Here is a 19,156-nt window from a genome sequence, read left to right as displayed (position 1 = left end):
CAGAGGCTCTGTGTTCTATCTGAGATGCTCTCATACGTGATTACTTACAATCAGGTGTACTATCACTGGTGCATGTGTGTGTGTGGGGGTGTGTTTTTGTGTACCATATACCATGTTGTATTATAGTCAGGCAAATTCAATATAGGATGCTTGATGTCATTTTTCATCAGATGATTACTGTGTCGGTAATGAATCTACACACACACACACACAAAATACACAATTGCACAACATGTGTGCGGGATGTCATGAGGTGAATACAGACACTGTCTATTTATCTGGCCACAAAGGTACCGGTTTTGACCCCTAGATGCGAAGTCTAAACCTGTGTGTGGAATATAGCGCAAGGTTTCTGACCCTCTACTAAATGACATGGTTCTAAGATTGACTTGCTTTGGACAAATCTGCTCCTTGACTGCTCAGTGCATGACGGTGTAGCTCTGTCCCCCCTCATCCAGAATGGCTGCTCAGTGCATGACGGTGTAGCTCTGTCCCCCCTCATCCAGAATGGCTGCTCAGTGCATGACGGTGTAGCTCTGTCCCCCCTCATCCAGAATGGCTGCTCAGTGCATGACGGTGTAGCTCTGTCCCCCCTCATCCAGAATGACTGCTCAGTGCATGACGCTGTAGCTCTGTCCCCCCTCATCCAGGGAACAGAGACGTGTTGGCCAGCCCCGGCTCCTACTTCTTCCTGTCCAACAGCTGTGGTCAGGGGGACGAGTGGCTGCAGAGCCTCAACAAGAGAGCCTGGATCCCCTTCACAGGTACACACACACACACACACACACACACACACACACACACACACACACACACACACACACACACACACACACACAGCCATATTCACACACACAAACACACACAAGCAGACACGTAGCCATATACACAAGCGCGCACACACACACACACACGCACACACACACACGCACGCACGCACGCACGCACGCACGCACGCACGCACGCACGCACGCACGCACGCACGCACGCACGCACGCACGCACGCACGCACGCACGCACGCACGCACGCACGCACGCACGCACGCACGCACGCACGCACGCACACACACACACACACACACACACACACACACACACACACACACACACACACACACACACACACACACACACACACACACACACACACAGCTCCATGGTGTCCGTGTGTCTGCGCCCCCAGGGGTGTTCGGCCAGCGGCTGGAGGAGACGGTGTTGTACGAGCGGCGCTACGGGGCCCGCTCCGTCCCCCTGGTGGTGGAGCAGTGTGTGCACTTCATCCGGGAGCGGGGGCTTCACGAGGTGGGCCTGTTCCGCTGCCCGGGGCAGTCCACGCTGGTGAAGGACCTCCAGGAGGCCTTCGACGCCGGGGAGAGGCCGTCCTTCGACAGGTAGCCCACCAGAGGATGGAAACGTGTGTGTGTGAGTGATGTGTTTGTGTGTGTGTGTGTGTGTGTGTGGGAAGCATGCGTGTGTCTTCGGTTATGTGTGTGTTAGAGAGTGGTGTGTGTGTGCGTGTGTGTGAATATGTGTGCGTATGTATATTTTTGTTTTCAACATGGGTATGTTTGCAGACATGCCCTCGTCTGTTCATTATTTGTCTGTTCATTATTATGTGTGGGTTTGGGTGCATGTGGGTGTATGTCTGTGTGTGTGTGTGTGTGTGTGTGTGTGTGTGTTTGCATGTTTGTCTGCCTGTGTGTATGTGTGTGTGCATGCATGTGCATGTGTGGGTTTGTGTGTGGGTATGCATATGCATGTGTGTGTGTGTGTGTGTGTGTGTGTGTGTGTGTGTGTGTGCATGCATGGGAATATGTGTGTGTGTGTGTGTGTGTGTGTGTGCGTGCGGTGCGGTGTGGCCAGTGGAACAGACGTGCACACGGTGGCCTCCCTGCTGAAGCTCTACCTCAGACTGCTCCCCGAGCCCTTGGTCCCGTACAGCCAGTACCAAGACTTCCTGCTCTGTGGAGAACAGCTGGCCTCTGGCAGAACCAAGGTACCCGGCCAGCACCCCAAGACATACACCCCACACCCTGAAATGGGTTCCCGGTGGGGGCGTGTACAGGAGGGGGGGGGGGCATGGACTTCACATTTTCAATAATATTTGCTCCCTCATCTAACAAAAATGTCAGAAAGGAGGTTTGCATATGACATGCACTATGTTCTCCTTATGAAGGGTCTTTCACACAATGTGTTTCACTTCAGCAACTCTCTGATACTAAACAGGGTCTGCTAGAGTTGAGGGGTCTCCTTCATGACCTACCAGTCGCCAACTTTAACCTGCTCAACTACATCTGCCAGTGAGTCTGCCCGTCTCTCTGTCCGTCCACCTGCTTGTCTATCTCATTATTTTATATCATGCTGTCCCAGCCATGTGATCTTACATTCTGTTTGCCCCCTCTCTCTCCTTACTTTGCGCATGGTCTATGTGTGTGTGTGTGTGTGTGTGTGTGTGTGTGTATTTCTGTGTGTGTGTGTGCGTGTGCGTGTGTGTGTGTGTGTGTGTGTGTGTGTGTGTGTGTGTGTGTGTGCGTGTGTGTGTGAAGGTTCTTGAATGAGGTCCAAAGCTTCTCCTGCAGCAACAAGATGAGCTGCCAGAACCTGGCCACCGTGTTCGGGCCAAACATCCTCAGAGCCAAAGCCGAAGACCCCCAGAGCATCATTGGAGGTAATGGGGGATGAGTAATCAATACTGACACGCAATGCATCATGGGAATGATACAACTATAGAACGGCCACAGGGCTTGGCAGATCAATTGTTAACAAGGTTTAAACATTTTACATTGCTTATTAATATTTAAATAACATCTGTGCAATAATCTTCCGTTAAAGCATAATACTACAGCAACACATACTGTATTTAAAGGACAAAATGAATCAAATGTGTCAGCACCTCGGCCTTGGACTCGACTTATGGCCTCCTGCTGGTGGTTCTTTGTTGTTGTCCACCATTTGTCTGTTTCCTGGCTTTTTCCCTTGTTCCCCAGTTCCTCGTTTGGTTTCTGCCCTGCCTATTGGTACCCTGTGTTGTTAGTACCACCGTGTAGGATTGTTTTATACCTGTTACTAGCGCGGCTATACAGTTCTTTCTGCCCGCCTGCTTGTCTGCCTAATTCTGGAATTACCTGAGGATTTGACTTTCTGCTCCTGGACCTCTCTCATGACGGTGACCTGGCTCTTCAGCGGCCTTGTTCCCTGTTTTTGTTTAGCACATCTTCCTGTTAAGCAGGAGTTGATTTTTTGTCAATGCTTGAGCCGAAGCCTTGCTCAACATCAAATAAATATATTTTTTACTTCCTTCTGCTTTTGGGTTCCGATTTTACAGGGAAGGAAGATGATGATGATGATGATGATGATGATGATGATGAAAGCAGCTTGAACTTGGACAGTCTGGATCCTTTTCTATGACCGTGGGCCTCGTCTATAACGTTCCTAGTGCTGCCTTATTGACCAGGTCGCTCTTGGAAAACAAGCCTCACCTGGTTCAATAAAGGTCAAACACAATAAAAATATATAAATATTGCGTCTCACCCAGGTGCAGCTGTGGTCCAGGTGTTGATGTTGGAGCTGATCAGGGAGCACCAGTCCCTCTTCCCAAGAGATGCTGGCCCCTGTCCAGCCCGGCCCGTAGGAAAGCCCCAGGACCCACCGCTCACAACACCAAGGCCGGCTTGGCTTCCCGTCTCCCCCTGCGCCCGGCAGCTCTCCTTGCCTCTCATCGCAGAGCGCTGGGGGAGGCCAGGCTCCGTCTCCAGTCTCAGGGACCCCAGGGAACATCCAAGCCCTCCTACCCACCCTCCCTCCAAAGACTGTGACCAAAGGTTCAAGCTCTTCCTTCATATTTATTGCAATCACATAGGGGCCATGAAGTGTAGTGCAACCAGCTAGTGTTGAAGTGTGACATGAACTGTCCAAATAAGGTCGTCTGGTTTTGCTGCCTCATCAGGCCATTGGAATATAGGGGCACAAATGCACATTAAAGGCCCCGACATAATTGTAATGTATTGTCTGGGAGAGAATGACTTGAATGTGTTCAGCATAACAGGAAGTGACTTAACGCAATGCTAATGACGACCCCCCTCCCCCCACGTAACCCTCCTTCCTCCTCCCGTGTTCTCCAGCCATGCGGCCGACCCACGTCTCCCCCCTGGCCCCAAGAGAGTCCTGGGCCACCGCCACACCTCCTCACACCCGGACAGCTGCCTGTTCCCGCTGCCCTCGACCAGCTTCCCCCTCTCCCCGCTCCACCACCAGCACCGTTACCATGCAGCCGGACTCAGCACCCCCCTGCCAGACAAACAGTGTCCCATTGGTGCACCGGCGGACGAAGTACCGGGCCTGGGCTCCAACGAGGGCCCCCCCGGCCTGTTCCCAGCCCCCGCCACTCCGTCGCTGGTCCTTCAATCGCATCCCCCAGACAGCCCCGCTCAGTCAGGTGCACTGCCGCCTGGCCACAAGGAAGAAGAGGCTTTCCCCTGGGCTGATGAAACGGAGGAGGGGAAGGAAGTGGGTGTACTACCTGAGGCGGACAGCGGCGGCAGCAGCGAGTACCAGGAGGACAGCACCGCGTCGGTCTACGACAACTTAAGCAGAGCTTCTCTGCACCCTGGAACGGAGATGGGCGATGGTGACCCGTTTGATGCCGACGTGGCGGCCATGCACCTGGACTCTTCTTTGATTGTGAGGGAAGGGGCAGGAGAGGAGGAAGCCCAACACAGTCTGGTGTCCTCTTTCTCCTTCTCCTCCTGTGAGCTGCTCCCAGTGGACGACACGGGGGACTGTGTCGCTGAGTGCGGGTCCAGTCGGTGCCAGTCGCTGAGGTCATCGCCCATGTTTCTCTCCCACCAGGGGTCAGAAGAGGATGACTGTTACGAGGAAGAGGAGGATAGTGGTGGTGAAGACGGTGATGTTGAGGATGCTATCGATGATGATAACCCCAATGGGGATCTTCAGCCCCCTAACTCCCCGGCCTCCTGCTCCGTTCCCAGTGACATGCTCCTGAGTACGGGCAGCTCCGAGGTGTTCCTCTCCTCTGGGTCTCCGGACGCCCAACCCACCCAGGCTCAGACTGAGGCCCACAATGTTCGCTCTTACCTGGCTGAGCTAAAGCAACAGATGACCCGACAGAGGACTGAGTACCAGGCCACCATATCCAGGTGAGCTGGAACACTTTTCAAAACCTTTCGTATGTTTTGGTACCGGTGGTAGAAGTAAAAGTAACAGGAATTAGACATTATTTTTCAAACCGTAGATTCATAAATAATCGGTGACCTCTACCTTCAGCGTTGATGTCTCCAGCATTGCCCTAACCCTATTCTTCTGGTGTGGACATTATACTCTAGGGTAATACTCCACCAGCTAGGTTTCTCCACCTTGACTCTCTGCTCCAACCGTTGTTACTCTCTTAATTTCTAAACCTAACTAAAGGTAAAGAGTGAAAAGGCGCCGATCACCGTCTTTTTGGCTGGAGGCCCAACCTTAGCGTCTAGCGTTGTTACTATTAAGCTTGCTAAATACTTTTTTCCAGAATTGCTACAATGAAATTATATTGATAACCGATGTTTCCGTCAAGCTATGAGAGCATTTATAATGGTTTGAACCCCCCGGACCATCTCACTCCCCGGTCTTCTTCTTCTGTGGCAGGTTGGAGCGTTGCAACGAGGCCCTGGAGGATCAGATGGCCGCCCTGTGCTCCCGGCTGGAGCAGCACAAGCGCTGGCACAGCCTGGCCGAGGTGAAGATACGCAACGTGGAGCGGGCCCGGGTGGACGCGGACCGACGCAACGCCACACTGCAAAGGGAGATGGAGCACTTCTTCAAGACGTTTGGAGAAGTCAAGGGAGGCAGAGCAGGAAGAAGCGGAGCTCGAAGAGGAAGGGGAGGAAGGGGAGGTGAGAGGACGAGGGAGCGGCGGAACCTACAGAGTTTGTAACGGATAAACGAATGGGCGTATAATGAACGGACGGGACGGGTGGATTACAGTCGTTGCAGATCTGTTTGGTAACTTTCACTGTGAACCGTTTCAACTGTGGCCGTGAGGACACGATCTTCAGCAGCAGGACAAAGATGATTTGAGCTTTAACACATCTATGTATTATTCAGTTAATGTGATCTCCAATCAGAATAACCATATCAGCAACTGACTATTGAGCTGAAAATTGAAAGAGTGATGGTATTTCAGTACTAGAAACAGGCTCCGGTGCTTCTCAAAGACAGGAAAAAGCATGCTACCCTTCAGAGAATAATCGTTTGTCCGAAGACGTATAACAGTTGATGGGGAATCCAAGCACTTCCCTGCCTGGTTGGTCAGTTACGTTCATCTTCTGTCCAAACCGAGGATTTGCTGCATTCCTCAACGACGTCAAAGACAGTGGGCAGCCAAATGTTCTTCTTTCCCATTTCAACTTAGGTGTAAATCGTCCAAGACTCATGGATTGGATCATGTCTACAATTGAACACTTATTGAATATCTTAAAGACCATCGGCAGAATCCTTTGTCTCTATGCATGTGCAAATGCCCTTTGAATGACTTTCCATCTAATTTTAAGAAGGTTCTCTTTTGGCCAAAAGGAAGAATCAGTCATATTAACAGCCATACTTGCTCTTACTAACGCTTTCTGAGGACGACCAGGTAATCATTCACTGCAGGTATACTGAAAGGAAAAGACTGATTAAAAGGGTGAATTGTTCATAAAAAAAGGAAAATGAAATGTCAAGCAACCAAGACTTGAAATCTATGTGCCAAAGATAAGGAGGGTGAACTAACAGGCCTAACCCTGGTACAGTCTGAACCTCCTCTACATCAAACCCTCCTAACCCAATGTGTTACAGAGGGAAACCATACAATGACCTCTTTTCAATAAATAACCAGCAGGGAGACGATGCTTCACCTATCTGTTTGTTTATCTGTGTTGATGTCACTCGCCTGTGGAACATTACAGATTTTTTGCAGTAATTACAGGAAATCATTGGATTGCACTCCCTAATAAAAAACAAACCTTGATACAATGGGATGAAATCTGCAAAGAATACATCTAATTCATAACAGAAATATAGCCATGTACATTTTTGCTGTCATTGTTATATTGTGTCATCATATCAACAATGTCAAAAAACCAGAGCTGGGCTTTCCAAGAACATGAAGAAATCACAGTATTAACAGTAACAGTATTTCCTCTGATACTGATTAGAGGACATTTATTTGACGTGAAAGATTGTACATAAAACAGCGTGTCCATGGTTAGGGAGATTGAGTAAGGAAGGCAAACTTTATCCCTTCAAGTCATGTTAAAGGTCAAAAACAAATTTCCAGACCACTCACACACACATTTCAGGGGAAACATTCAATGCATGAGTCATTGGTAACACAACAGCAAGTGGACGAATCAGACATCCACTCTGAGGCGTGACATTACAATATACAGTCACGTCTTACAAGGGTACATGGACCGCTACACTCTCTTGACGCGTCACAAGATTATTGTTTTTTGAAACCCGACACTGGACAAGGAATGAATGGAAATGAACCAGCAGTCACTGATCCTGGTTGAGTGAGGACATTTGTGACCCATAGAAAAAGTGATGATGCTTCATGAAGACCATCTGCTGGACACTAGCAGTTTAATAGAATGCTTACAAAGCTTTTCTTTTTTGACAAACTTGCATAAAGTGCAGTTAGATGCAATTCATCATTACTGTACGAAAATGAACTAGCACTCCACTTAACATGAACACACTCACACACACACACACACACACACACACACACACACACACACACACACACACACACACACACACACACACACACACACACACACACACACACACACACTCACTCACTCACTCACTAGTACTTTAAGGGGACTCTGGGAACACTTTATGCCGATAAGACATTTTCAAATAGAGGGTTCACAAGATAGTTTCACCGGATCGGTCGGGCTCATTTTCCATCACTCTGACCATGATGTCACACAATATAGCTAGATTTAATGGACATTAAACAATAACTTCAACAAAAAATAAAACTAAAAGTCAGCAGCAAAGGAAAGATAAACACATATACATCATCATCATCATCAATGGTAATATTGGACAATGGCTACAATAAAGCATTTGGGATAGAGGAGTAAACCATAGGAATAATGAGGAATAAATATTTTTTCCAACAAGCTGTTTTTCTGGTACAACACAACAAAATCCAGTTTTAACTTCTAGTCAACATCTTTTCTCAATAAAGTGATTTGTAAATGTGGTGTTCTCTATGATAAATATATATTTTGGTGGTTGGTCCTTTTATTCTGTCATTTATAGGGAATCATCTGCCTTTGCATCTATTACACACATAAACGACATAAAGAATAAGGGAAAAATGTGAGCAGGGCATCTTCTGCTGTGAAAATGACAAAATGTAAATAATAAATGTTGTTCTTCATTAATAGCAGCTCAAGCACTTCATTGGCTTACATTGTTCCTGAATGCTCTAAAATAAGTTTAAAAACCCAAAACATAGTAATTACAGAACTGGCCAGTTGACACAAGCGTGCACACACACAAAGAGCAAATGTTGAGCTGTATCTTGAGGATCATCAGGATGTTGCATTACAACAGACAGACAGACAGACCGACCGACCAAGCAATTGTTGAAGAGACTCACAAAACATTTGCAAACTTGTAGGTGTGTGTACAAGAGCAACTTTGTTGTGTAGGACTATAATAATGCAAGCTTAGGCCTAACATGCGGATGAGTAGGAAATGCTTCATGGATCCTTGAAAAATGCATGTCATGTTTGGGTTAGTAAAGGGAAGTCTGTGGGCAGTATTTTTGAGGGACAGGTTTAAGGAACAGATATTTTTCCTGGCCTGCTACTTCTGCTTTAATGAAACAGAATCTTTTTCCTGGTCGTTGTTGCCCAGGATCCTGCCAGAACGGCGGAGCAGTGAGGGAGACGCCCGGCGGCCTCTCTAGAAGCCGGACGGCGTCAGGATGTTCATATCTCGAGGCTTCAGCTTGTGCGGCTTCGCCCCCCGGTTCCGCCCCTCTACCGTGGGGATCTCCATCTTGGGCGGGGCTACCTTCTGAGCGGCACCGTCTTCGGCCAATCGCTGGGCCTGGGCCTTCATCACCTCCATGGCGGTGGGTTTCTGTGCTCCGCGGTAGGCCTGGAGCGCAAAGCCAGCTGCAGGAAGGAACAAAAGGAGGGGCTGGTCACACACAAGGCGTTTGCCGGTGCACCGGCGCATTTGTTGGAGTGGGGGGAAAATCTGTGCAGTGTGCTGAACAATTTTACTATTGCAAAACCACACAACGTCTACATCTAAACCTACAATGAGGCCTGTTTTTTTAGTTGAGCATAAACAGCTCGGGGTATCCGGGGTACTGCGCCAAAAACATGAAGGGTAGGCAAAAGCTCAGTGACTCAGCTCGGCACAAGCAGCAGGCAAAAGGCTCATTACGCTCTGATTCAAATCACTAGATAGCTCCCTCAGTCTTTAGGAAAAGCATTTGGTACTATCGAGGCTCAAGAAGGTTTTAGGAAATGCTAAAATATGGTTTTCGGAGTTTAAGTCAGCAAATAGTACATAACACTGAGCTAACTTGGTGAGTTACATCCAAATAATATGAGAATTAACCATTCAACCATTTGTAAATCAGAAAATACTACAGGGCTTTGTAATTAAAATAACATAAACTCATAGGAAGACTAATGAAAAACGAAAGAAGTAGGGTAAACAATATGGACACATTTATACCAGATAACGGGCAGAGCCTGTGTAGAAGAAAACAATTATCAACTCAAACGTCTCAGAATATATCACCTATCAATTCACACACGCCAACATGATCCAAGAAACAGATCTCTTACCGCAGGTCATTCTCAATCTAGATTTCAACAGAACCAAAACAGGCCAAACTTAATCTGGATGTGTTCCATCGAGTTCTCAGCAATGCTGTCCATTATTAACCCTCCAAACCTCCTTAGGGACCCCTAATGGTCCCTTACACTGGATGCAGACAGATGATCTATAACGGCACCATATACCAGATAAATGAAGTGGAACATGTCCTAGTGGCTTTTATCTTTAGTACAAAGGTCATTGGACCATTTGTTTTACTAAACACACATTTGGAACCAAAGCAAATTTAGTCTTGCAACAGGCTTTTCAGCGCGGTCATGAGCATAGCTAGTTCCTTGTAGAGAGCTTTGAGGTGTCCGTAGAAATTGCTTAATGGACACCTAAGCCCAACTACGGAGGGTTAAGTAGAAACCTCAACCTCGTCTTTAGACGAGGGCTGAAGAAAAGCTGGACTCCCTCTTCATCCAGCACCTCCAAAGAGGGACCCGTTGCCATGGTTACCTGCTGGTGTGGACTCGGACAGGTCGGAGTCGGTCTTCTGGATCTGGGGGCGCGGTCCGAAGACGCCCCAGCGCTCCACGACACCCCCATGCCCTCCCCCTCCTCCTCCTCTGTCCCCTCCCAGCTCGCCTCCCACGAGGTCCACGCTGGTGTTGGAGCCCACACTGAGCTCAGAGCCTGTACTGCTGAACCAGCTCCTACACACGGACACACACACACGGACACACGGACACACACACACACACACACACACACAGACACACGGACACACCACACACACACACACACGTTTATTCTCAGTCAGGTCTTCCTTGGAAAAAGAGATTCTTGATTCCTGAGGTTAACCTTGATAAATATGTAAATAAAAGACAGAAGCAACAAAATGTAATAAACCGATTTGCATGCCTGTTTTGTCTCTGTGTACGAACAAAGGTGTGTGTGCATGCACTGGGTGCGTGCGCGTGCCCTGACCTGCGTTTCTGCTTGGGTGAGCTGTGGGGGGTGCTTGAGGGGGTGGACTGGGCCGACGAGTCCTCCCGGGACTCCTTGCTCTGGATCTGGAGCTTCTGAAACACCAGGAACACAACACCAATATACTCAGAACAACCTGTTCCTTTCAGTCCAAGGCCACACCGGGGCATGGGGGGGGGGTGTCTTCCTGCCAACACCGTAGCCGAGGGGACATAAGCATTCACTACACGTCTGCATGGCACGATGACCTTGATCCCATCATCAGAATCATTGTGGGTCTTCTGCAATGTACTGAATGCTAATGGCAAAAGGGCTTTGGGTATTGTGCTCTGGATGTTGTGTCTACTCAACGGCATGATGGAACATGTGATGCATGAAGAGGTTTGGATTCATTTATATTAATTACAACCCCTCTTTGCGCAACTGATTTAAATGGGGGAAAAGTAGATCCGTCGGGCTCTATAGTCTCACGTGGAATGATTCGGGCATGCGGTGGTGGTGGCGGGTCTCCTCCGCAGTGAGTCCCTTGTGTGGCGTGTAGCTGGTATCAGTGAGCCCCGCACTCTGCTCGAACCTCATCACACTGTCCTGGGTCTGCTCTGCTTGGAGGGAGAGGGAGAGGGAGAGGGAGAGGGAGAGAGAGAGAGAGAGATCATGCACATGGCCAAAGGATAGGAGAGAAAATGATAATTTGTTTCCATGAAGGGAAGGACGTCGTACTAGTGATGAGAGAGTTCATGATGATAGAGGAGGCCTTGGTCTTCACTACCACCGGTGACCTGGTGGGGGCAATGTTGATACTGCTGCGCCGGCTGACGCAAGCACCACCGCTTTCATCATCCTGAGGGAGAGCAGAACACCACATCTTCAGCTTGCTCATCTCGTATGGGTGTACGTGTGTCTGTGGGTTTGTGTTTCCGTGCGTGCGTGCGTGCGTTTGCTGTGAAAGGTGATCAAACGATGCCTTGTTTGAGACTTGCATTGAAAATGACAGATTGTGGTCAGGCCACACCAGTCCATTAATGATCTTTGCTGTGTTGCGCTGTGCATTGACTTCACCACACTAGGTGGACCATATATGGGGTGTTTAGACCAGGACCCGGATTTGTTCACATGAGACCTCACAGGGGGCAGACATTTATTTTGCTAAAATCCATTGGACTTAACACATGGATGTTTAGGGTACTTGCAGAGAGATTATTTGAAATAATTCAAGAAGGCCTCCAGATATCAATCAATGGGATATGCTTTGTTTGTACATACAAATAGCACACAATGTGAAAATACATAAAGCAGAAGATAGACAAAAAAAAAAAAATAAGGCTTTTTCCTATCCAACATACTGACAAGAATCTATATAGAAGTAGTAGAAGAGAGAAGCGCAGCAAATAGCTGTTCATAAGTGCCATAGAAAGCATGTTTCCTATTCATACAACTTTTAACAATAATTTAAAGTTGTGTATTGAATATCTGTGATATAAATTGTTCACACATTTCAGAGTATGCCGTTTATAGGCATAAAACGCCAAAATATCTGCCCAAGAATAGCTTTACCAATCGATGAGAAATTGCACGTTGGCATGCATTCCAACATGCATTTTTACAAGTAGTAATAGTAAGAGGCTTAATAAATGTATAATATAACACAACACTCTTACTTTACTTAATAAACTTAGTTGATAATATCTGAATTCAAATATTTTAATGAAAAAGTAATAATAAAGGCTTATTTTTCTCCTTTCTTTCCACAGAAAACATCTGGGGAGACAGGTAAAACCATGTTTTTGTGTCTGTTTAGATCTTAGAAGGTGGCGTATGGATCCATATTTCCTACGACTGTTCATTGTGAATTTATGGTAGTAAAAAGGTAGGTATTTATGGTTAGATTAGGCCTACATCTACTCTATTCTTGAAGTTCAGTGTGGCTGTTTTACCAACGGTAATATTAATTTCCCTTATAAAAGCAATATAGACGATTTTTAAAGGTCCCATGGCATGCTACTTTATGAATGCTTTTATATAGCTTTTAGTGGGCCCTTAATAGAGTACTTGGCAACCACCGCTGCGAGGCGGCGGGAGACAATCACGGGCAACAATCCCTTTCTCCTCAGTGTTTCCCACACATTGACGAGACTATGGCGGCCCGCCATAGTCTAATTTCGGCCGCCATAGTCTCTGCGTGCACATGAATTATTATTATTATTAAAAAAAAAAAAAAAAATTTTTTTTTTTTTCTTTTTTTGCTCAGGCGAAGTTTGAAGACATACCCCCCCCCCCGTCAACAATCGCTCCATACCCCCCCCCCCCCCTTTCCCCCCCCCCGTCAACAATCGTTCCATACCCCCCCCCCCCCCCCCCCCCCCCCGGTCAACAATCGCTCCATACCCCCCGTACCCCGTCAACAATCAACAATCGCCCCATACCAGCCCCCTTCCCCCCCCCCCCCCCATAGTCTCCAAAATTTCTGTGGGAAACACTGCTCCTCCATGTTGCCGTTAATGTACTTCAGGGAGTCAAAGCCAAAGACTTTACCCCATTTCCTTCTCAATCATGGCTGAGATAACCCCCACTACGAGTCTCGTTGTGGAAATACCAGAGTCGTCAGAGAACACGACTTGTATTATGCGCCATAACAGCAAAAGCAGGACGGTTATCCAAATAAAACAAAGAAGTATACAAAACTTGCACTACAGTGTGTGCGCGCACACACACACACACACACACACACACACACACACACACACACACACACACACACACACACACACACACACACACACACACACACACACACACACACACACACACACACACACACACACACACACACCTCGCACGGTCGTAGCTCATTGTCTCATTGGTGGGCCAAATTCTCTGGGCGGGCAAAGCAGAGAAAGGGGAAGTAATTTGGCCCCTTATGATGATATGGGGCCTAATTTGAAATCTGAGCATCTGAGCTTTAATTTTTCAAAGGTGGAGCAGGATACCTAGCGCTCGTTTTACACCTAACGCCTTTTCTAGCTAATGGGGGACCAAATGCAGGCTAGGGGAGCTCATATTCATGTTAGAAAACCCTCACAAAGTGAAATTTTCATGCCATGGAACTTTTAAAGAATGTTCTATACCCATGAATGCGGTCTCGTTCTACTAGGCTACTGCATGACATGCACATTAACATGTTTGTCCACTAGGTGTCCTCCAAATAATTTAAATAGAAATCCACATTCACTCCAGTAGTTGAATATGTATGAAACACAGATCAAACCCAGATTATGAGGGGTCAAACGGTGCATGGAAGACTGGATTGCCGAGGTTTCTCATTCGCCATGAAGCTTTTGCAATTGGACTGGATTATTTGAATAGAGATTGCAAGCACAATCCCAAGATAACACCTCATTGCTTGTGATGAAACAAGAACCATGTCATTTCTAAAAAACATAATAATCCATACGCAACTTTCTGAGAACTAAACGGAGAAGAAACCTAGTGAAAAAAACGTTTAGCCTACAGTGTGTTAGTGAAGTCAATTGACATTCATGAAAACACGCAATTGAAGGCGTTAAATAACGCTTAAAAATGGGTCCAAAATGCCGTCCTTAACGCCATTTTAGAGTTGAGGAAAGGCGGCTTCAGAAAGAGCCTTTTGAACCACTAAAACTGCGTATTTAAAATACGCCGTCACGTCAACAAAAATACCATACATTACTTTGATTTCAGTGAATGCACATCTTCAATGAGGCGGCGTTTTGACCCCTTTTGGATTTCCATAGCGTGCTTGCGTACCTCGGCCAGGTGTGAGAACCTCCTCTCCGGTATGACCGGCCGCCGCCAGGGATTGTTGATGCTGACGTCCAGCGGGGGCGTGGACATGGGGGCCTCCATGTTGTCATCGTAGCTGAGGCCCCGGCGCGCCATGCCCAAGGGGAGGCCCATCCCCGAGCCCTCGATGGCTGCACACAAGAAACCAAACAGCATGGAAGATCACCCAGGACAGGGAGCAGAGCGGCCTCCAATCATTCATTTACTATAAAATTCTAATTCTTTTTTTTTGGTAAATAAAGACTTTTAAGCATATAAGGTTAATTAAACCTTAATTAAACCTGTACTATGAGTTTTCCCCTTAGTAGTTGTCAATCGTTTCGGTATAAACAGTTTAAGAATAAAGTGTCATCCAAATCATAACAATAAGGCTAATTTATTTAAGTGATAAACACACAATAACATACAACAAATTTGCAACAAACCGATAATCTGAGGCCTAACATACAATAATCGGAGGCTTCAGATGGGAGTTTGCCCTGTGTTTCTCTAGGAGCTCCGCAAGGAGGAGTCCAACTCATTGGCCAAAGCAAGGACTTCTTATACAGTGGCAGACGGGTCTCAAGATACTGAGCACATTGGTTAACCAGATGGTAGCAAACTATCGATGACCTCCTAAGGATGTCATAAAGGGGTACGTAGTCTGGCCTTATCAGTTGGAGCCCTTGCTCCTCGACCTTCCCAAGGGGGTCAGGAAGCAGGGCTCAGTTGGAGCCTTTAATCCCCAACCAACCCCACCAGCTAGAGTAACAGAATGTGAAAATATAATTTTCCCATTAGCAGCCTCTAGTGGCCTTAGTTGTAGCTAGAGTTATAGCTATTTATTACATGGCTTTGACGAATTCTGATGGTCAATCAGGTCATTCCGCAGTTTGTCAATACTGAAAACATGGCATAGCAATGCTGGAATCGATGGGGAGGGAACAGGCTAGCTGAAGGCAGTAATGCCAACCCGCATTCAAATCGCAGAGAGGAGCCCCCTTATTTCGGATTCCGAAATAATCTAAAACTATTTCGGATTCCGAAATAAGGGCTCTTCCTAATTTCTTTAAAAAGGCGCTTGTTTGCAAACAATAGAATTCGTATTAATCTCGTTAAGATAGACCATCGCGTATTAACATACGTCATTAGCAGAGTCATGTGATTAATTAGAATGAAGAAGCCCTTTATGTGCATCTTTTTTTTTGGCAAAGACCATGTGTTGCACTAGTCTCCGAACACACTGTGTTGTTTGTCCAGCGTATCGACACAATTAACCGATACAACTACTTGAAGTAGTGTAAACCAAAACTCCTGGTGGAAATAAAAACATACAGAACATCCTCCCGATGTGAAACATAACATTGTATAGTCTGTTTCATGAATAAAAACAGTACACTGAGAAGTGAGGTGAGAAGTCAGTCTTGTATTGAATGAACCTGAAACACAAAGAACACTCAATAAACCTAACCTGGCAGATCTCCAGAACCAGACATTGTCCAACGGCTCGCTGGGCGATAAAGGTGAAGCGGGCAACCTAGATGGAGGGGGGGGGGGGGGGGGGGGGAAAGAGAGAGAGAGAGAGAGAGAGAGAGAGAGACAATGCACCTCGTTTAGCAAGCATGACGGACATATTTCAACACGACAAAGACAGTGTGGGAACCGGATGTAAGAAAATCCCATTTTGTACACTTGACTCACTGTCTCTTTTGGTGTACGATGCAGAATTACTTGAGATTGAACATGCCCATTTTATTTACTTTTTATTGGCATATCATGGGATAGAAGATAATTTGATGGATTTAGTACATATCTCAACAAGTCCATCAGTTCAACACAGACGCACTGCAAAACAACTAAGTGGCCATGGCTCCTTACCTTTACTGATCTTGTGTGTTCACTTTTGAAGGTAGCTACAACAGCTCACATGGAATTGCATTTTGTATTGGGTAGGAAGCTGGCAAACAGACATGGAAAATAACACTTTAACCCTCTAAAGTAGTTCATAACTGTATAGGCTTCTTAACAGGAAGCTGTGGGTATATAGGCCTAAACAGAACAGAAAGAGAACTACATCAATCGAGTAGGTTTCTGCTTTGAGATCAAACAGCCCTTAGGCTATATGTTATAAGCCCTGATCAGATAAATAATTAATAATAAACCAAATGGTTTAACGATAAACCAAATGTATGAGAGAGAGAAAGAGAAAGAGAGAGAGAGGGGGGGAGAGAGAGTGAGAGTGAGAGAGAGAAGAAATTACGTAATGCCGCAGTAACATCTACCATGGTGCAGATATATTCAAAACAGTGATAGTTGAGAGAAACAACGAGGGCAACACCACAATTCTACAATTCTTCATTCACGAAACACATTTATTAGAGACTGACAATTCGAGGGAGAATCCGATCACAAAAAAGCGGCTAACATTATATTCATACAGTTTAGTGTTGTCGTCTTACCTATCGTTCTGCTGGGTACAAATAAAGCTAAGAGAGAGGTGGCCGTAATCTTTTGGCTTCGAATAGATTAATTAGAGAACAAAAACACAGAGAAGCCATTTTGTAGGATGAATAACAATCAGCAGCAGGAGAGAGAGAACGTTATCAGCGCCGGAGATGCGTGCGGTAATCTCGCGAGACAACGATTTATCAGCACTGGAGAGGCGAGTGCGGAAATCTCGCGAGAAGAACGTTGTCAGCACCGGAGAGATGCGTTCGGTAATCTCGGGAGAAAACGCATATCGAAGTTGTGTGGCGTTTACCATATGGTTTAATAATGAAGAGATAAGGAGTTTTTGAGACCTTGAAGTTAATCATTTCGCGCATGGAGACTCAAAATTTTGCTTTCAACCCCAATTTTGTATTGAATTTGCTTTGCAATACAGTGATTTCTTATTATAGGCTGCTATATAGACCTTCTGACGCTCATTCCAAATGTGGGTTGAAGGCGCGTTCATCTTCCTGGTGATAACGAGACGGCTCGCCAGTGATGATGATCATGCTCACGCGAGTTCCCGACAGCGACAGTTCATGTGCAATGTGATGGGAATCTAAAAGCTCTTCAAAGCAGGGTTTTTTAATCCTGGTAAAAAACGGTCAGAACTAAACAGAACTTAGTAGGATCAGTTTCAAGTTTGCATGCCTTTATTTACTTGATGCCTGCCTATCACCTACTATCCTTTTGCTTTTATTTATGAGAAGCACACACAGTATTGCCACTTTATGGAAGGCAACACTTGCCCTAATCTACAGCTGGTTTACCAGTACACAACGTTTAAAACTGAGCAAAGTCATGCAAACAGACGTTACAGCATCAATCAATAGTAAAGTATGTGATATGATGGTTGATTGTTTTATATTGAGCAAAACGTTCATGTTCCGCCATGTTCATGGGCGTCACTATAGTAAACCATACGGCACCAACTGGGCAACAAAAATAGATATACCTAGGCCTACATATAGTGTTCTACAATAGCTTGACTGGTCTATCCTTAAAGGTCCCATGGCATGCTACTTTATGGATGCTTTAATATAGATATTAGTGGGCCCCTAACACAGCATTTGAAAACGTTCCCGAAATTCAGCCGTGGTGCAGAATTACAGCCACTACGAGCCAGTCGCACATTGAGCTTTCCCCAAACTCGCCGTTTCGGTGTCCGCCGCTTTAATGCAAATGAGGAGGAGAGAGGCGGGTCAGGGAGGAGGGTGGGGGGCGCGGCCCTGAGCAGCTTGCGGCCACGGAACCATGCGCTGTTTACAGTAGATGTATCGCAATGGCAAAGCGCACACAGCCTTTGGCCATGTTCTGATATATTCTAGAACACTCCGGGTGCTCCGGCGGGAGTCCTCGAGCTCAATATCTAAATAATATCATATTATGCATAGATATCTATATTGTATCATTGATATTATCACGGCAAAAAGCTGTGTGCGCCTCCAAAGATATTATGGATCTCAAACGACTGTGTCGGGTTTTCCGACGTCTCTGGTTCTTCAACGTCCACATCAATCTGAAGTAGACTGAACGACAACATGGAGGAGGAAGGGATTGTTGCCCACGATGTTGACCGCGATTTTCTCCCGCCGGAGCCTCGCCGCCTCGGCAGCGGGCAGCGCCGGTGGTCCCTCGGCAGCGGGCAGCGGGGCTCAAGCGGGAGACAATCGCGGGCAACAATCCCTTTCTCCTCCATGTCTTGGTTCATGTACTTCAGGGAGTCAAGGCCAAAGTTCCTTTCCCCCAATTCCTTCTCAACCATGGCTGAGATAACCGCCACTACGAGTCTCATTGTGTAAATACCAGAGATGAGAGTCTGACGTGTTATGCGCCATAGCACCAACAGCAGAACGGTTATCCAAATAAGTGTAGGCCTACAACACTTACGTTACAGTCCTGGAGCTCTATATCCAAATATGATCATATAGCCTAATAGGCCTACATAGGTATTTCATATAATATATATTATCACGGCCAAATGCTTTTGGACGATACTATGAATCACAAACGACTGCGTCGGGTTCTCTGATGTCTC

General features: G+C 46.5%; 2 protein-coding genes across 2 annotated transcripts in view; one reads left to right on the top strand and one right to left on the bottom strand.

Moving 5' to 3' along the window:
- si:ch211-247j9.1 (rho GTPase-activating protein 22) overlaps window positions 1–5,932 on the top strand; it is a 6,268-nt gene extending 336 nt beyond the window's left edge. Inside the window, exons 2-9 of the mRNA XM_056594760.1 lie at window positions 651–764; window positions 1,184–1,391; window positions 1,864–1,996; window positions 2,227–2,300; window positions 2,547–2,668; window positions 3,536–3,821; window positions 4,122–5,156; window positions 5,644–5,932. Coding sequence (XP_056450735.1) covers window positions 651–764; window positions 1,184–1,391; window positions 1,864–1,996; window positions 2,227–2,300; window positions 2,547–2,668; window positions 3,536–3,821; window positions 4,122–5,156; window positions 5,644–5,932 — 2,261 coding nt within the window. The remainder of the gene's footprint in view (window positions 1–650; window positions 765–1,183; window positions 1,392–1,863; window positions 1,997–2,226; window positions 2,301–2,546; window positions 2,669–3,535; window positions 3,822–4,121; window positions 5,157–5,643) is intronic.
- A 671-nt stretch (window positions 5,933–6,603) lies between these two features.
- On the bottom strand, window positions 6,604–17,249 carry LOC130386284 (putative monooxygenase p33MONOX). Its single transcript, XM_056595104.1, has 9 exons — window positions 17,088–17,249; window positions 16,507–16,585; window positions 16,100–16,165; window positions 14,614–14,780; window positions 11,551–11,671; window positions 11,302–11,429; window positions 10,831–10,925; window positions 10,360–10,556; window positions 6,604–9,179 (listed from the first exon to the last, which is right to left on the bottom strand). The coding sequence occupies exons 3-9, from the start codon at window positions 16,122–16,124 to the stop codon at window positions 8,965–8,967; spliced, it is 948 nt and encodes a 315-aa protein (XP_056451079.1). The 5' UTR covers window positions 16,125–16,165; window positions 16,507–16,585; window positions 17,088–17,249; the 3' UTR covers window positions 6,604–8,964.
- Window positions 17,250–19,156: the final 1,907 nt, after the last annotated feature.

The sequence above is a fragment of the Gadus chalcogrammus genome, chromosome 7 (assembly GCF_026213295.1).
Source record: "Gadus chalcogrammus isolate NIFS_2021 chromosome 7, NIFS_Gcha_1.0, whole genome shotgun sequence".
NCBI classification, from domain to species: Eukaryota; Metazoa; Chordata; class Actinopteri; order Gadiformes; family Gadidae; genus Gadus; species Gadus chalcogrammus.
This window is presented reverse-complemented; position numbering and strand designations above follow the sequence as displayed.

Coding starts and splice junctions, on each gene's coding strand:
- LOC130386284 (XM_056595104.1), bottom strand. CDS start 16,124: ATGTCTGGTTCTGGAGATCTGCCAG. Junction 10,557..10,830: donor TCACCCAAGCAGAAACGCAG/GTCAGGGCACGC, acceptor GTCCGTGTGTAG/GAGCTGGTTCAGCAGTACAG. Junction 9,180..10,359: donor GTCCGAGTCCACACCAGCAG/GTAACCATGGCA, acceptor TCCTTCCTGCAG/CTGGCTTTGCGCTCCAGGCC.